The following is a 19,365-nucleotide window of genomic DNA, read 5'->3' as shown; positions in this document are numbered from 1 at the left end:
GAGGACAGTCTGTTGTGACTTGAGGACGGTCTGTTGTGACTTGAGGACAGTCTGTTGTGACTTGAGGACAGTCTGTTGTGACTTGAGGACAGTCTGTTGTGACTTGAGGACGGTCTGTTGTGACTTGAGGACGGTCTGTTGTGACTTTAGGACAGTCTGTTGTGACTTGAAGACGGTCTGTTGTGACTTGAGGACGGTCTTTTGTGACTTGAGGACGGTCTGTTGTGACTTGAGGACAGTCTGTTGTGACTTGTACGGTCTGTTGTGACTTGTACGGTCTGTTGTAACGTGAGGACAGCCTGTTATGACTTGACATTCTATAACTAATTCTGTTTCTACTTGAAGTGGAGGACTTCTGTTTGACATTCGATTACCACATGTTTGGAAGTACTATGGGAACTCTCAATGTCCTAATTTATGACCTCAACACGCCCAGCTTGACAAGATCTGTATGGACAATGTCGGGCGACAAGGGAGATCAATGGAACCAGGCAGCTGTCCAGATACCCACCACAGCATCTCTCAGGGTATGTACCTCATCTCTCAGGGTAGGTACCACATCTCTCAGGGTATGTACCTCATCTCTCTGGGTAGGTTTTACATCTCTCCCTAGGTACCTCATCTCTCAATAACTTCTAGGTAGATACCACATCTCTCGGGGTAGGTAACCACATCTCTTGGGGTAGGTACTACATCTCTCAGGTTGGTACTACATCTCTAAATATAAACTCTGGGTAGATACCACATCTCTCAGGGTAGGTACCCAAACACAGCATCTCTCGGGGTAGGGACACTGTGTCTTGACGTACCTACACTTTCTGATCCTGCTCACACACTGTATGTATCTATCAGTATTGAGTGGGTACCTACACTTTCTGATCCTGCTCACACACTGTATGTACCTATCAGTATTGAGTGGGTACCTACACACTCTGATCCCGCCGTCACATTGTATGTACCTATCAGCATTGAGTGGGTAACTACACTTTCTGATCCCGCCCACACACTGTATGTACCTATCAGCATTGAGTGGGTACCTACACATTGATCCCGCCCCACATGTATGTACCTATCAGCATTGACGTCCGCCACCTGTATGTACCTACACTTTGGTCTACACTTTCTGATCCCGCCCACACACTGTATGTACCTATCAGCATTGAGTGGGTACCTACACTTTCTGATCCCGCCCACACACTGTATGTACCTATCAGCATTGAGTGGGTACCTACACTTTCTGATCCCGCCCACACACTGTATGTACCTATCAGCATTGAGTGGGTACCTACACTTTCTGATCCCGCCCACACACTGTATGTACCTATCAGCATTGAGTGGGTACCTACACTTTCTGATCCCGCCCACACACTGTATGTACCTATCAGCATTGAGTGGGTACCTACACACTCTGATCCCGCCGTCACATTGTATGTACCTATCAGCATTGAGTGGGTAACTACACTTTCTGATCCCGCCCACACACTGTATGTACCTATCAGCATTGAGTGGGTACCTACACTTTCTGATCCCGCCCACACACTGTATGTACCTATCAGCATTGAGTGGGTACCTACACTTTCTGATCCCGCCCACACACTGTATGTACCTATCAGCATTGAGTGGGTACCTACACTTTCTGATCCCGCCCACACACTGTATGTACCTATCAGCATTGAGTGGGTACCTACACTTTCTGATCCCGCCCACACACTGTATGTACCTATCAGCATTGAGTGGGTACCTACACTTTCTGATCCCGCCCACACACTGTATGTACCTATCAGCATTGAGTGGGTACCTACACTTTGTGATCCCGCCCACACACTGTATGTACCTATCAGCATTGAGTGGGTACCTACACTTTGTGATCCCGCCCACACACTGTATGTACCTATCAGCATTGAGTGGGTACCTACACTTTCTGATCCCGCCCACACACTGTATGTACCTATCAGCATTGAGTGGGTACCTACACACTCTGGTCCCGCCCACACACTGTTGTACCTATCAGCATTGAGTGGGTACCTACACACTTGGCCGCCCACACACTGTGTGTACCTATCGCATTGAGTGGGTACCTACACTTTCTGATCCCGCCCACACACGTATGTACCTATCGGCATTGAGTGGGTACCTACACTTTCTGATCCCGCCCACACACTGTATGTACCTATCAGCATTGAGTGGGTACCTACACTTTCTGATCCCGCCCACACACTGTATGTACCTATCAGCATTGAGTGGGTACCTACACTTTCTGATCCCGCCCACACACTGTATGTACCTATCAGCATTGAGTGGGTACCTACACACTCTGGTCCCGCCCACACATTGTATGTACCTATCAGCATTGAGTGGGTACCTACACTTTCTGATCCCGCCCACACACTGTATGTACCTATCAGCATTGAGTGGGTACCTACACTTTCTGATCCCGCCCACACACTGTATGTACCTATCAGCATTGAGTGGGTACCTACACTTTGTGATCCCGCCCACACACTGTATGTACCTATCAGCATTGAGTGGGTACCTACACTTTCTGATCCCGCCCACACACTGTATGTACCTATCAGCATTGAGTGGGTACCTACACACGCTGGTCCCGCCCACACACTGTGTGTACCTATCAGCATTGAGTGGGTACCTACACTTTCTGATCCCGCCCACACACTGTATGTACCTATCAGCATTGAGTGGGTATCCAATGGTTTACTGTCGGTTGTTGAGTTTTGTAATATCTGCCCAACTATCAAGTAGGTCTTTTGTACTATTTTCAATACATGCATATCCCTTTGTCACAACATGACTGAAGAATAATTCCATTTGTACCAGGTTTTCTTTGAGGCCATTCGCGGCACTGGATACACAGGAGACATTGCTATAGACAACGTGGTGATGGCACCTGGATCATGTGGTAAGTCAGTGTTAAAGTGGTATCTCTGTTATATTGAAAGTGGTAACTTTTGTGTCGTAAGTGGTAGATTTGTCGTATCGTAAGTGGTAGATTTGTCGTATCGTAAGTGGTAGATTTGTCGTATCGTAAGTGGTAGATTTGTCGTATCGTAAGTGGTAGATTTGTCGTATTGTAAGTGGTAGATTTGTTGTATTGTAAGTGGTAGATTTGTCGTATCTTAAGTGGTAGATTTGTCGTATCTTAAGTGGTAGCTTTGTCGTATCTTAAGTGGTAACTTTGTCGTATCGAAGGTGGTAGATTTGTCATATCGTAAGTTGAGCCTATGGTATCTCAAGTGGTAATGTGTAACTGTTTAATCATGTCATATGGTAAATGATAACATTGTATTTTGGCTGACAGACGGTCATTTTGGATTATGACAGTTTCTGATTTCTACGATACATGTAATATGAACTCTTTGTGTGTTAGGATGTGCTGTGCAGCCCTGTCTGAATGGAGGGCAGTGTTCCGAGGACTCTCAAGGCCAGGTCACTTGTACGTGTGCTCCTGGATTCACCGGACCTTTCTGTGAGAGCTTAGGTAAGTCATCATTGGCAATCAAACTGATAGGCACAATTTATAAATTGCATATCAGTAAAATTAAAAAGAAGGCAGAGGTTTCCAATGTCCTGTGGGTATTTCATAATGTTAAGATGTATGTATATTACAACCAGTTTGATTTGATACATTTTTTTGTGTCAAAGGTCAATAAGTCTTTTACACATAAGTAATGTCATGGAAACAAAGGGTTGACAGTTATATAGTAGAGGTGGCCGATAGGAAACAAATGTTAAAAAGGTTCTAGGCTGATTAATGTTAATTAAGGAACACATGATGACCAGTTGTTATTCTTCTTGTCAGACGGCTCCTCTATCACCTGCACTTTTGAGAACAATGCACCCTGCTTCCTTACACAAGAACTGAACGACAACTTTGATTGGACCATCGGACAGGGAAGTACTCCCAGCAGTAGTACTGGTCCATCTTCTGCCTTTGAGGGAAACAGATATGCTTTCATCGAGACATCCAGTCCAAGAATTGAGTTTGATTTCGCAGATCTTTATGCTAATTTGGGTGCCAATTGTAAGTTGGAACAAACCAATGCATTTCTCTTTTATCTTTGTTTTTTTTAAATATTGAGTTTATTTATCAATTGAATGTAAGTAACGAGCATATAAACACAATAAACTGCTGATTTCATGACATGAATAAGCTACAACAATATGGTTCATATCGTACAAAAATATTACAGAAAGCCGTCGTTAATGCAAGGCAGGATATATTTAAGCATTGATGTCACTATTTATTAATTTTATCGGGTTATGAAAAAAAAAATTTGGTTGCAAACTGAAAAGTTTGCAAACAATTTTTTTTTCATAACCCGATAAAATTAATAGTGACATCAATACTTATAATTAATTTTATACTTCATTTGATAAAATGAAGTATATTTAAATGTAACATTAGAGTGTTTTTTCATGGGATTATTTCCGAATCAATACGCAACGTCAATGTCTCTATTATGACGTCACGATAACGTCGGGGTTTCGCGCCATTCTCGGATTTTTTTTCATAGTGGTATGCAACAAAATATTGGCCAATCAGAAAGCCAGATTTGGCATGAAAACAAAGAAAAATTAATTATAATCTATTAATTTTAAACTGAATTCGGCTCTTGTCTCTCCAAATCTGAACAAACCCATACATTACTGTAATAAAATTGCACTATATATGATTCAGAGAATTTGTACATGTATAATGATGTATTTGTAATGATGTGGTATTTGTAATGATGTGGTATTTGTAATGATGTGGTATTTGTAATGATGTGGTATTTGTAATGATGTGGTATTTTTAATGATGTGGTATTTGTAATGATTGTATTGATGTTGTATTGATGTGGTATTTGTAATGATTGTATTGATGTGGTATTTGTAATGATGTGGTATTTGTAATGATTGTAATGATGTGGTATTTGTAATGATTGTATTGATGTGGTATTTGTAATGATTGTATTGATGTGGTATTTGTAATGATGTGGTATTTGTAATGATGTGGTATTTGTTTTAATTTCAGCTAATACATATTGCCTGTCATTTGCCTATCACATGTATGGATCTAACATTGGATCACTTGACATTTATTATGCCGACTACGGACAGTTTGTAAATATTTGGACATTGTATGGTAACCAAGGCAACTTCTGGCAAACGGCAGCTGTAGAAATCCCACCTATGACCAATGGTCAGGTAAGGAGTTGTTAGGAGGAGATAACTATGTCTAACTGTCAGGTAACGAGGTGTTACAGGAAGACAACTATGTCTAACTGTTAGGGGGAGACAACTATGTCTAAAGGACAGGTAAGGAGGTGTTAGGGGAGACAACTATGTCTAAAGGTCAGATAAGGAGGTGTTAGGGGGAGACAACTATGTCTAACAGTCAGGTTAGGGGGAGACAACTATGTCTAACTGTTAGGTAAGGAGGTGTTAGGGGGAGACAACTATGTCTAATGGTCAGGTAAGGAGGTGTTAGGGGGAGAGAACTCTGTCTAAAGGACAGGTAAGGAGGTGTTGGGGGGAGACAACTATGTCTAACAGTCAGGTTAGGAGGTGTTAGGGGAGACAACTATGTCTAACTGTTAGGTAAGGAGGTGTTAGGGGGAGACAACTGTCTAACTGTTAGGTAAGGAGGTGTTAGGGGGAGACAACTATGTCTAAAGGTCAGGTAAGGAGGTGTTAGGGGAGACAACTATGTCTAAAGGTCAGATAAGGAGGTGTTAGGGGGAGACAACTATGTCTAAAGGTCAGGTAAGGAGGTGTTAGGGGAGACAACTATGTCTAAAGGTCAGATAAGGAGGTGTTAGGGGAGACAACTATGTCTAAAGGTCAGATAAGGAGGTGTTAGGGGAGACAACTATGTCTAAAGGTCAGATAAGGAGGTGTTAGGGGGAGACAACTAAGTCAAACTGTCAGGTAAGGAGGTGTTGGGGGAGACAACTATATCTAACTGTTAGGGGGAGACAACTATGTCTAAAGGTCAGGTAAGGAGGTGTTAGGGGAGACAACTATGTCTAAAGGTCAGATAAGGAGGTGTTAGGGGGAGACAACTATGTCTAAAGGTCAGATAAGGAGGTGTTAGGGGGAGACAACTGTCTAAAGGTCAGGTAAGGAGGTGTTAGGGGAGACAACTATGTTTAAAGGTCAGATAAGGAGGTGTTGGGGGGAGACAACTATGTCTAATGGTCAGATAAGGAGGTGTTAGGGGAGACAACTAAGTCAAACTGTTAGGTAAGGAGGTGTTGAGGGGAGACAACTGTCTAACTGTTAGGTAAGGAGGTGTTAGGGAGAGACAACTGTCTAACTGTTAGGTAAGGAGGTGTTAGGGGGAGACAACTATGTCTAATGGTTGAGTAAGGAGTTGTTGAGGGGAGACAACTATGTTTAACTTTTAGGTAAGAAGGTGTTAGGGGGAGACAGCTACATGTATGTCTAACTGTGGGGTAAGAAGGTGTTGAGGGAGACAACTATGTCTAACGGTCAGGTAAGGAGGTGTTAGGGGGAGACAGCTACATGTATGTCTAACTGTGGGGTAAGAAGGTGTTGAGGGAGACAACTATGTTTAACTTTTAGGTAAGAAGGTGTTAGGGGGAGACAGCTACATGTATGTCTAACTGTGGAGTAAGAAGGTGTTAAGGGAGACAACTATGTCTCACTAATATACTTTGTTGGTTCTTAAACACAAAGGACCCTACAAACTTGTTCTGCTTTCTATGTAAAACATCAATGTATAATTGTAGGTCTACATTACTGGAGTGCGAGGAAATGGCTATATGGGTGACATTGCTATTGATGATGTGGAACTGAAAACGGGAAAATGTGGTAAGTAGGGAAGAAAAAAAATTATGTTATGCACTGTTTAATATGAGGCTTCTGCTGCCTTAAATATCCCCCCCCCCCAAAAAAAAAACAAAAAAAAAAAAAAAACGATAAAAATAAATGTTAATTGGTTATAGGATGCCAAGGAGATCCCTGTCAGAATGGTGGAACTTGTACAGATTCCAACAATGCTCTCGGGTTTACATGCAGCTGTGACACTGGCTATATCGGAGATGTTTGTGAGAACACTGACGGTATGTATAGAGGTGGCCTGTGATCCGTTTAGAATAATGGTCACACTGCTGTTCAGTCAGAACAATAGATTGCTTCACATTTAGATAAAGCTATAAAGCAGCAAAATAAATAACATCTGAGTTGACCCTAGATAATAAATATCTCAAACATTCATCTCCTACATTAATTAAAGGCCCACTACTTTTTTCATAACAAACTGAAAGTTACCGTCTTCAACCCAATAAGCGCCCATGTCCCTATAAGCGCCCCTCCCCCTTTTTGAGGCCTCAATTTTAATTGCCCAGGCACAAATAAGGACCAAAATTACACAAAACGGTATAGATTTGCAATAATTTTGACTTATTAGCACCTTTTCATTTTTATCAATTTTCTAATCACCCTGGGCGCTTAATGGGTCAAATATGGTATATGGAAGGCCTAAAATGAGATTACATCACCAAACAACTGGTGGGAAACATAAAACGACTCTTGTTGTGGCAATTTATATTTAATTTTATTGATAGATTAGGTAAGCTTAGTATTAACGATAAGCTAATCACTTTTGTGGCTCTATAGAATTATCAATCTCGTTTTACATTCCATTAGTTTCAAAAAGGTAGTGGGCCTAACTCTCGTGATTCTATCTACTACAGACGAGTTCTACACTCTCCGTGTTATTCAGCCAATCAAAAGAAACACTACAAATAGTGACATCATTTTTATTATCCCCCGCCCAACGAATTTGGCGTGGGATATACAAATGGGTTCCGTCCGTCTGTCCATCCGTATGAATGGTTTCCGGAGCATAACTCTAAAACCAGTAGAGATATTTCCACGAAACTTCATACACACATTGGTCTTATGGTCTAGTAGTGCCTTTTGTTATTTTAAGGTTTTCAGTCTTTGCATCTTTTTCGTAACCATGGAAACATTGCTGAAAATATCATATTTTTGTACCAGGTTCGTTTCCAGAGCATAACTCTAAAACCAGATGAGATATTTCCACGAAACTTCATAGACACATTGGTCTTATGGTCTAGTAGTGCCTTTTGCTATTTTTGCACTCTTTCTGTAACCATGGAAACATTGCTGAAAATATCATATTTTTGTACCAGGTTCATTTCATACACATAAGTCTCCACAATCAAACTTACTTCAGCTTTGATATCTCCATTGGCGGGGGATCTGAATGACTATGTCCTTGTTTTTTCCTTTATAGGCTAAAGCAATTCTTAAGCCAATAGAATTTTTACTTTCGAGTCTAATAAGCATAATTTTGTTCAGGAACCATACCACTGACGTGTACGTTTGAGAATGGAGCAGCGTGCTTCCTGGACCAAGTCAATGCTGGCATAGATGTATTTGATTGGACCATACAACAGGTATTGATTCTATAGCTATTCTTAAAGTCTGCTTAGATTAATTACATGAATTTTTTTCATGAATAAAAAACAAACATTCTGGGCAATTGTCAAATCGCAACAATTTGAAAGTATTAGTTTTGTTACGTTCAAGTAGATTTAGAGGTGTCTTCCAGAAAATCTTACAAAAGTATTAGAGCATTTATTTTATATTATAAGAACAATTTTAAGTAAGATAACAGACAATTTTGATAAGCAATAGTTTAGTTTGGGAATCATTAATAATTTTTTTTACATTTTGAATTCTGACTTCTCAAAAAAGTTGATTGGTGCAAAACCTTGCCTTGAGCATGGACATATTATTAACTGATTTGCAGGGCAGTACTAGCTCCAATACTGGACAGGTAGATATTAAATGATATACAGGGCAGTACTCCTAGCTCCAATACTGGACCAGTAGATATTAAATGATATACAGGACAGTACTCCTAGCTCCAATACTGGACCAGTAGATATTAAATGATTTACAGGGCAGTACTCCTAGCTCCAATACTGGACCAGTAGATATTAAATGATTTACAGGGCAGTACTCCTAGCTCCAATACTGGACCAGTAGATATTAAATGATATACAGGGCAGTACTCCTAGCTCCAATACTGGACCAGTAGATATTAAATGATATACAGGGCAGTACTCCTAGCTCCAATACTGGACCAGTAGATATTAAATGATTTACAGGACAGTACTCCTAGCTCCAATACTGGACCAGTAGATATTAAATGATTTACAGGGTAGTACTCCTAGCTCCAATACTGGACCAGTAGATATTAAATGATATACAGGACAGTACTCCTAGCTCCAATACTGGACCAGTAGATATTAAATGATTTACAGGACAGTACTCCTAGCTCCAATACTGGACCAGTAGATATTAAATGATTTACAGGACAGTACTCCTAGCTCCAATACTGGACCAGTAGATATTAAATGATATACAGGACAGTACTCCTAGCTCCAATACTGGACCAGTAGATATTAAATGATTACAGGACAGTACTCCTAGCTCCAATACTGGACCAGTAGATATTAAATGATTTACAGGACAGTACTCCTAGCTCCAATACTGGACCAGTAGATATTAAATGATATACAGGACAGTACTCCTAGCTCCAATACTGGACCAGTAGATATTAAATGATTACAGGACATACTCCTAGCTCCAATACTGGACCAGTAGATATTAAATGATTTACAGGGCAGTACTCCTAGCTCCAATACTGGACCAGTAGATATTAAATGATTTACAGGACAGTACTCCTAGCTCCAATACTGGACCAGTAGATATTAAATGATATACAGGGTAGTACTCCTAGCTCCAATACTGGACCAGTAGATATTAAATGATATACAGGACAGTACTCCTAGCTCCAATACTGGACCAGTAGATATTAAATGATATACAGGGCAGTACTCCTAGCTCCAATACTGGACCAGTAGATATTAAATGATTTACAGGACAGTACTCCTAGCTCCAATACTGGACCAGTAGATATTAAATGATTAGGACAGTACTCCTAGCTCCAATACTGGACCAGTAGATATTAAATGATATACAGGACAGTACTCCTAGCTCCAATACTGGACCAGTAGATATTAAATGATATACAGGACAGTACTCCTAGCTCCAATACTGGACCAGTAGATATTAAATGATTTACAGGACAGTACTCCTAGCTCCAATACTGGACCGGTAGATATTAACTGATTTACAGGGTAGTACTCCTAGCTCCAATACTGGACCAGTAGATATTAAATGATATACAGGACAGTACTCCTAGCTCCAATACTGGACCAGTAGATATTAAATGATTTACAGGACAGTACTCCTAGCTCCAATACTGGACCAGTAGATATTAAATGATATACAGGGCAGTACTCCTAGCTCCAATACTGGACCAGTAGATATTAAATGATATACAGGACAGTACTCCTAGCTCCAATACTGGACCAGTAGATATTAAATGATTTACAGGACATACTAATACTGGACCGGTAGATATTAAATGATTTACAGGGTACTACTAGCTCCAATACTGGACCAGTAGATATTAAATGATATACAGGACAGTACTCCTAGCTCCAATACTGGACCAGTAGATATTAAATGATTTACAGGGTAGTACTCCTAGCTCCAATACTGGACCAGTAGATATTAAATGATTTACAGGGTAGTACTCCTAGCTCCAATACTGGACCAGTAGATATTAAATGATATACAGGACAGTACTCCTAGCTCCAATACTGGACCAGTAGATATTAAATGATATACAGGACAGTACTCCTAGCTCCAATACTGGACCAGTAGATATTAAATGATTTACAGGACAGTACTCCTAGCTCCAATACTGGACCAGTAGATATTAAATGATATACAGGACAGTACTCCTAGCTCCAATACTGGACCAGTAGATATTAAATGATATACAGGATAGTACTCCTAGCTCCAATACTGGACCAGTAGATATTAAATGATTTACAGGACAGTACTCCTAGCTCCAATACTGGACCAGTAGATATTAAATGATTTACAGGACAGTACTCCTAGCTCCAATACTGGACCAGTAGATATTAAATGATTTACAGGGTAGTACTCCTAGCTCCAATACTGGACCAGTAGATATTAAATGATATACAGGGCAGTACTCCTAGCTCCAATACTGGACCAGTAGATATTAAATGATTTACAGGACAGTACTCCTAGCTCCAATACTGGACCAGTAGATATTAATTATGATTTACAGGACAGTACTCCTAGCTCCAATACTGGACCAGTAGATATTAAATGATATACAGGACAGTACTCCTAGCTCCAATACTGGACCAGTAGATATTAAATGATATACAGGGTAATACTCCTAGCTCCAATACTGGACCAGTAGATATTAAATGATATACAGGACAGTACTCCTAGCTCCAATACTGGACCAGTAGATATTAAATGATATACAGGACAGTACTCCTAGCTCCAATACTGGACCAGTAGATATTAAATGATTTACAGGACAGTACTCCTAGCTCCAATACTGGACCAGTAGATATTAAATGATTACAGGACAGTACTCCTAGCTCCAATACTGACCAGTAGATATTAAATGATATACAGGACAGTACTCCTAGCTCCAATACTGGACCAGTAGATATTAAATGATTTACAGGGAGTACTCCTAGCTCCAATACTGGACCAGTAGATATTAAATGATTTACAGGGTACAGTACTCCTAGCTCCAATACTGGACCAGTAGATATTAAATGATATACAGGGTAGTACTCCTAGCTCCAATACTGGACCAGTAGATATTAAATGATATACAGGGCAGTACTCCTAGCTCCAATACTGGACCAGTAGATATTAAATGATATACAGGACAGTACTCCTAGCTCCAATACTGGACCAGTAGATATTAAATGATTAGGACAGGACTCCTACTCCTAGCTCCAATACTGGACCAGTAGATATTAAATGATATACAGGACAGTACTCCTAGCTCCAATACTGGACCAGTAGATATTAAATGATATACAGGCAGTACTCCTAGCTCCAATACTGGACCAGTAGATATTAAATGATATACAGGGTACAGTACTCCTAGCTCCAATACTGGACCAGTAGATATTAAATGATTTACAGGACAGTACTCCTAGCTCCAATACTGGACCAGTAGATATTAAATGATTTACAGGGCAGTACTCCTAGCTCCAATACTGGACCAGTAGATATTAAATGATATACAGGACAGTACTCCTAGCTCCAATACTGGACCAGTAGATATTAAATGATTAGGACAGTACTCCTAGCTCCAATACTGGACCAGTAGATATTAAATGATTTACAGGACAGTACTCCTAGCTCCAATACTGGACCAGTAGATATTAAATGATATACAGGACAGTACTCCTAGCTCCAATACTGGACCAGTAGATATTAAATGATATACAGGACAGTACTCCTAGCTCCAATACTGGACCAGTAGATATTAAATGATATACAGGACAGTACTCCTAGCTCCATACTGACCAATATTGGACAGAGTACTCTACTCAATACTGTAGATATTAAATGATTTACAGGACAGTACTCCTAGCTCCAATACTGGACCAGTAGATATTAAATGATATACAGGACAGTACTCCTAGCTCCAATACTGGACCAGTAGATATTAAATGATTAGGACAGTACTCCTAGCTCCAATACTGGACCAGTAGATATTAAATGATATACAGGACAGTACTCCTAGCTCCAATACTGGACCAGTAGATATTAAATGATTTACAGGGCAGTACTCCTAGCTCCAATACTGGACCAGTAGATATTAAATGATTTACAGGACAGTACTCCTAGCTCCAATACTGGACCAGTAGATATTAAATGATATACAGGACAGTACTCCTAGCTCCAATACTGGACCAGTAGATATTAAATGATATACAGGACAGTACTCCTAGCTCCAATACTGGACCAGTAGATATTAAATGATATACAGGACAGTACTCCTAGCTCCAATACTGGACCAGTAGATATTAAATGATTTACAGGACAGTACTCCTAGCTCCAATACTGGACCAGTAGATATTAAATGATATACAGGACAGTACTCCTAGCTCCAATACTGGACCAGTAGATATTAAATGATATACAGGACAGTACCTACTCCAAGCTCCAATACTGGACCAGTAGATATTAAATGATTTACAGGACAGTACTCCTAGCTCCAATACTGGACCAGTAGATATTAAATGATATACAGGGAGTACTCCTAGCTCCAATACTGGACCAGTAGATATTAAATGATATACAGGACAGTACTCCTAGCTCCAATACTGGACCAGTAGATATTAAATGATTCATAATACTGGACCAGTAGATATTAAATGATATACAGGACAGTACTCCTAGCTCCAATACTGGACCAGTAGATATTAAATGATATACAGGACAGTACTCCTAGCTCCAATACTGGACCAGTAGATATTAAATGATTACAGGACAGTACTCCTAGCTCCAATACTGGACCAGTAGATATTAAATGATTTACAGGACAGTACTCCTAGCTCCAATACTGGACCAGTAGATATTAAATGATATACAGGACAGTACTCCTAGCTCCAATACTGGACCAGTAGATATTAAATGATATACAGGACAGTACTCCTAGCTCCAATACTGGACCAGTAGATATTAAATGATTTACAGGGCAGTACTCCTAGCTCCAATACTGGACCAGTAGATATTAAATGATTTACAGGACAGTACTCCTAGCTCCAATACTGGACCAGTAGATATTAAATGATATACAGGACAGTACTCCTAGCTCCAATACTGGACCAGTAGATATTAAATGATTTACAGGGCAGTACTCCTAGCTCCAATACTGGACCAGTAGATATTAAATGATTTACAGGACAGTACTCCTAGCTCCAATACTGGACCAGTAGATATTAAATGATATACAGGACAGTACTCCTAGCTCCAATACTGGACCAGTAGATATTAAATGATTTACAGGACAGTACTCCTAGCTCCAATACTGGACCAGTAGATATTAAATGATTTACAGGGCAGTACTCCTAGCTCCAATACTGGACCAGTAGATATTAAATGATATACAGGACAGTACTCCTAGCTCCAATACTGGACCAGTAGATATAGGACAGTACTCCTAGCTCCAATACTGGACCAGTAGATATTAAATGATTTACAGGACAGTACTCCTAGCTCCAATACTGGACCAGTAGATATTAAATGATATACAGGACAGTACTCCTAGCTCCAATACTGGACCAGTAGATATTAAATGATTTACAGGGTAGTACTCCTAGCTCCAATACTGGACCAGTAGATATTAAATGATATACAGGGCAGTACTCCTAGCTCCAATACTGGACCAGTAGATATTAAATGATTTACAGGACAGTACTCCTAGCGCTCCAATACTGGACCAGTAGATATTAAATGATTTACAGGACAGTACTCCTAGCTCCAATACTGGACCAGTAGATATTAAATGATATACAGGACAGTACTCCTAGCTCCAATACTGGACCAGTAGATATTAAATGATATACAGGACAGTACTCCTAGCTCCAATACTGGACCAGTAGATATTAAATGATATACAGGGACAGTACTCCTAGCTCCAATACTGGACCAGTAGATATTAAATGATTTACAGGACAGTACTCCTAGCTCCAATACTGGACCAGTAGATATTAAATGATTTACAGGGAGTACTCCTAGCTCCAATACTGGACCAGTAGATATTAAATGATATACAGGACAGTACTCCTAGCTCCAATACTGGACCAGTAGATATTAAATGATTTACAGGACAGTACTCCTAGCTCCAATACTGGACCAGTAGATATTAAATGATATACAGGACAGTACTCCTAGCTCCAATACTGGACCAGTAGATATTAAATGATATACAGGACAGTACTCCTAGCTCCAATACTGGACCAGTAGATATTAAATGATATACAGGACAGTACTCCTAGCTCCAATACTGGACCAGTAGATATTAAATGATTTACAGGACAGTACTCCTAGCTCCAATACTGGACCAGTAGATATTAAATGATATACAGGACAGTACTCCTAGCTCCAATACTGGACCAGTAGATATTAAATGATTTACAGGGTAGTACTCCTAGCTCCAATACTGGACCAGTAGATATTAAATGATTTACAGGACAGTACTCCTAGCTCCAATACTGGACCAGTAGATATTAAATGATTACAGGACAGTACTAGCTCCAATACTGGACCAGTAGATATTAAATGATTTACAGGACAGTACTCCTAGCTCCAATACTGGACCAGTAGATATTAAATGATTTACAGGACAGTACTCCTAGCTCCAATACTGGACCAGTAGATATTAAATGATATACAGGACAGTACTCCTAGCTCCAATACTGGACCAGTAGATATTAAATGATATACAGGACAGTACTCCTAGCTCCAATACTGGACCAGTAGATATTAAATGATATACAGGACAGTACTCCTAGCTCCAATACTGGACCAGTAGATATTAAATGATTTACAGGACAGTACTCCTAGCTCCAATACTGGACCAGTAGATATTAAATGATTTACAGGGTAGTACTCCTAGCTCCAATACTGGACCAGTAGATATTAAATGATATACAGGACAGTACTCCTAGCTCCAATACTGGACCAGTAGATATTAAATGATATACAGGACAGTACTCCTAGCTCCAATACTGGACCAGTAGATATTAAATGATATACAGGGCAGTACTCCTAGCTCCAATACTGGACTAGTAGATATTAAATGATATACAGGGCAGTACTCCTAGCTCCAATACTGGACTAGTAGATATTAAATGATTTACAGGAAAGTACTCCTAGCTCTAATACTGAACCAGTAGATGTTAATTAATGAATGATTTACAGGGTAGTACTCCTAGCTCCAATACTGGACCAGTAGATATTAAATGATATACAGGTATTAACAGTACTCCTAGCTCCAATACTGGACCAGTAGATATTAAATGATTAACACACATGTAACGTGTTAACAAACCTGTACACGTCTGTATTAACACACCTGTACACGTCTGTATTAACACACCTGTACACGTCTGTATTAACACACCTGTACACGTCTGTGTTAACACACCTGTACACGTCTGTGTTAACACACCTGTACACGTCTGTATTAACACACCTGTACACGTCTGTATTAACACACCTGTACACGTCTATGTTTACACACACTGTACACGTGTAACACACCTGTACACGTCTGTATTAACACACCTGTACACGTCTGTATTAAACACACCTGTACACGTCTGTATTAACACACCTGTACACGTCTGTATTAACACACCTGTACACGTCTGTATTAACACACCTGTACACGTCTGTATTAACACACCTGTACACGTATGTGTTAACACACCTGTACACGTATGTGTTAACACACCTGTACACGTATGTGTTAACACACCTGTACACGTATGTGTTAACACACCTGTACACGTATGTGTTAACACACCTGTACACGTATGTGTTAACACACCTGTACACGTCTGTATTAACACACCTGTACACGTCTGTGTTAACACACCTGTACACGTCTGTGTTAACACACCTGTACACGTCTGTGTTAACACACCTGTACACGTCTGTGTTAACACACCTGTACACGTCTGTGTTAACACACCTGTACACGTCTGTGTTAACACACCTGTACACGTCTGTGTTAACACACCTGTACACGTATGTGTTAACACACCTATACACGTATGTGTTAACATACCTATACACGTATGTGTTAACACCCCTAACATGTCTGTATCTGGTAGACTTACAGGAGGGTAACTAGGATAAGCCCCTATATGGACATAATTTGATAGGAAATCCTCTATACTCAAGGAGTTCTGATCACTTACAATATCGACACCCCTGGACTATCGCATAGTTGAACTGAATGCAGCTCAGGGGAATAAATCAGAACCAATAGGACCTACAAAAATTGTCTTTGTAGACCAGAGAGATAGTTCAAAGGACTAAATTACCTGTGCTATTCTATTGCCTCCAGTTTTACTAGAGATAGTCCAGGGGTGTAGAGATTATAAGTGATAGTAACCCCCGGAGTATCAAGGATGCTGGTATGTCATCCAAGAGGTTAACTAGGATAAACCTCCAAACAGGCATTATCTGGTATGCAGAGTTTGTATCTAGAAATATAAGGTCAATAAAGTTAAGGTTATTAAATGTGGCAAATCCTTTTTACAGCTATGGACCGATGCCTTCGTTTCTACTACCATATGAAGGGAGGTTCAATCGGAACTCTGATGGTACTGGCTGGTAACCGAGGACAGGAGACTCAAGTCTGGTCCGTGACTGGCGACCAAGGAACTAGTTGGCAATATATTGAAATAGACTTACAAAGAGTTTCTGATCTTGTGGTAAGCCTAGTTTTCAGCTTAAGGATCTTTGAGGCATTTTGAAGATTTTTCAAAAATAATTTTTAGCAAGTTGGCATAGAAAAATCAGCTTCTATGGTTTGCACAATGTTTTTACAATTCTAATTGCACTTTTTGTGCTTTGTAAAGAGGCAAAATTACACCTTTGACATACCTCAAATTTTTACTTTTTATCGTCCGTTACTGCATTGCTGTAAATCCAGAATCAATGTGAAAATAATAAAAGCATTTAAGAGTGAAATTATAACTTTTACATTTTAATGTTGTTGAGAGTAATTTGAACATTAATCAAAAAAAAAAAAGTTTTGTTACAGGACAAAGCATACCGACCCCAAATTATTTTGTCAGTTTTAGAGACAGCAAGCTTACATTGCCAGAACTTTCTGTGTAGAGTAGAAGCTATCAAAGATTGAAAATTACATTGTCATCTCCAGGGTGCTAGGGCAACATATGCTGCTATTCTAAGCAAATAAAATGGTTGTGTCAAGTATACAGCCGATTGTATATAGACAACCAATTTGGAAGATAATGCTTTAATTTGTTAGAACGTGGTAGTATAACCTATATAGGTGGAGGATAACGGAAGTTTCTTTATCAATGATAATGTATCTTAATTAAATTTTCACAGCTTTGTCTCATTTTGCCTTTGCTCATCAAATATCTTTAACATTTTCACAGAAAACCAATTTTTCAAGGAAGTTATTTGGGTATTTTTACTTTTAACGCAGGTTGCCATTGAGGGTGTGCGAGCTAGTAGTTGGCAAGGTGATATCGCCCTGGACGATATAGAACTGGGCCCAGGACAATGTAAGTTATACAATGCTGCTTTCTATATCCATTGATGTAGTCACATGAAAAAAGACTATACATGTTTCTTTTTGAAATGGTTAACGATATTGGAATACATACACAGGATGTTGACTGCCATTTTAAACTTGTTCCCCGATATTTGTCGGTGATGACATCAGTGAAATACCCCTATGTCAACAAAGGACATTCATTGTTTGTAATGGACAGTTACATTATAACGTTTTGCTAAATGAACAATAATTTCAAAGCTTTGTTTTTATTTCTTTCAGGTTGATGTTTTGAAGGATAACTGAAATGGACTGTTATAAATGGAAATGGACTGTTAAAACTATATTAATCCCTATCATATCCAGTGCTGTTTTCGATTATTTTTAATAAATCTTAACAATGTTACTGAAACAGATTGTTATTCGCTGGTTTATTTTGTTAAGAATTTTTAAGAGTAAAAAGAAGAGAATTTTTTAATGAAAAAACCTGGTTTTTGTTTTTTGTTTCCTCGACATTAAAAACAAACAATTACAGATTGGAGATTTTGTCTTGTGTACATCACAGGGACTGGAGATTTTGTCTGTACATCACAGGGACTGGAGATTGTCTATGTACATCACAGGGACTGGAGATTGTCTATGTACATCACAGGGACTGGAGATTTTGTCTGTACATCACAGGGACTGGAGACTTTGTCTATGTACATCACAGGGACTGGAGATTTTGTCTATGTACATCACAGGGACTGGAGATTGTCTATGTACATCACAGGGACTGGAGATTTTGTCTATGTACATCACAGGGACTGGAGATTGTCTATGTACATCACAGGGACTGGAGACTTTGTCTATGTACATCACAGGGACTGGAGATTTTGTCTATGTACATCACAGGGATTGGAGACTTTGTCTATGTACATCACAGGGACTGGAGATTTTGTCTATGTACATCACAGGGACTGGAGATTTTGTCTATGTACATCACAGGGACTGGAGATTGTCTATGTACATCACAGGGACTGGAGATTGTCTATGTACATTCACAGGGACTGGAGATTGTCTATGTACATCACAGGGACTGGAGATTTTGTCTATGTACATCACAGGGACTGGAGATTTTG

At 39.6% G+C, this 19,365-nt stretch overlaps 1 protein-coding gene across 1 annotated transcript in view; it reads left to right on the top strand.

Annotated features, from left to right (window-relative positions):
- Positions 1 to 18,730, top strand: part of LOC138309613 (MAM and LDL-receptor class A domain-containing protein 1-like) — a 71,350-nt gene extending 52,620 nt beyond the window's left edge. The window contains exons 30-41 of the mRNA XM_069250836.1: positions 346 to 527; positions 2,836 to 2,917; positions 3,386 to 3,496; positions 3,818 to 4,039; positions 5,033 to 5,205; positions 6,753 to 6,834; positions 6,969 to 7,085; positions 8,350 to 8,447; positions 9,217 to 9,240; positions 17,250 to 17,429; positions 18,176 to 18,254; positions 18,527 to 18,730. Of these exons, the coding sequence (XP_069106937.1) occupies positions 346 to 527; positions 2,836 to 2,917; positions 3,386 to 3,496; positions 3,818 to 4,039; positions 5,033 to 5,205; positions 6,753 to 6,834; positions 6,969 to 7,085; positions 8,350 to 8,447; positions 9,217 to 9,240; positions 17,250 to 17,429; positions 18,176 to 18,254; positions 18,527 to 18,531 (1,355 nt within the window). The 3' untranslated portion in view covers positions 18,532 to 18,730. The remainder of the gene's footprint in view (positions 1 to 345; positions 528 to 2,835; positions 2,918 to 3,385; positions 3,497 to 3,817; positions 4,040 to 5,032; positions 5,206 to 6,752; positions 6,835 to 6,968; positions 7,086 to 8,349; positions 8,448 to 9,216; positions 9,241 to 17,249; positions 17,430 to 18,175; positions 18,255 to 18,526) is intronic.
- Positions 18,731 to 19,365: the final 635 nt, after the last annotated feature.

Source organism: Argopecten irradians, chromosome 15 (assembly GCF_041381155.1).
Source record: "Argopecten irradians isolate NY chromosome 15, Ai_NY, whole genome shotgun sequence".
Classification (NCBI taxonomy): Eukaryota; Metazoa; Mollusca; class Bivalvia; order Pectinida; family Pectinidae; genus Argopecten; species Argopecten irradians.
The sequence above is the reverse complement of the archived record's forward strand: the minus strand, read 5'-3'. Positions and strand labels throughout refer to the sequence as shown.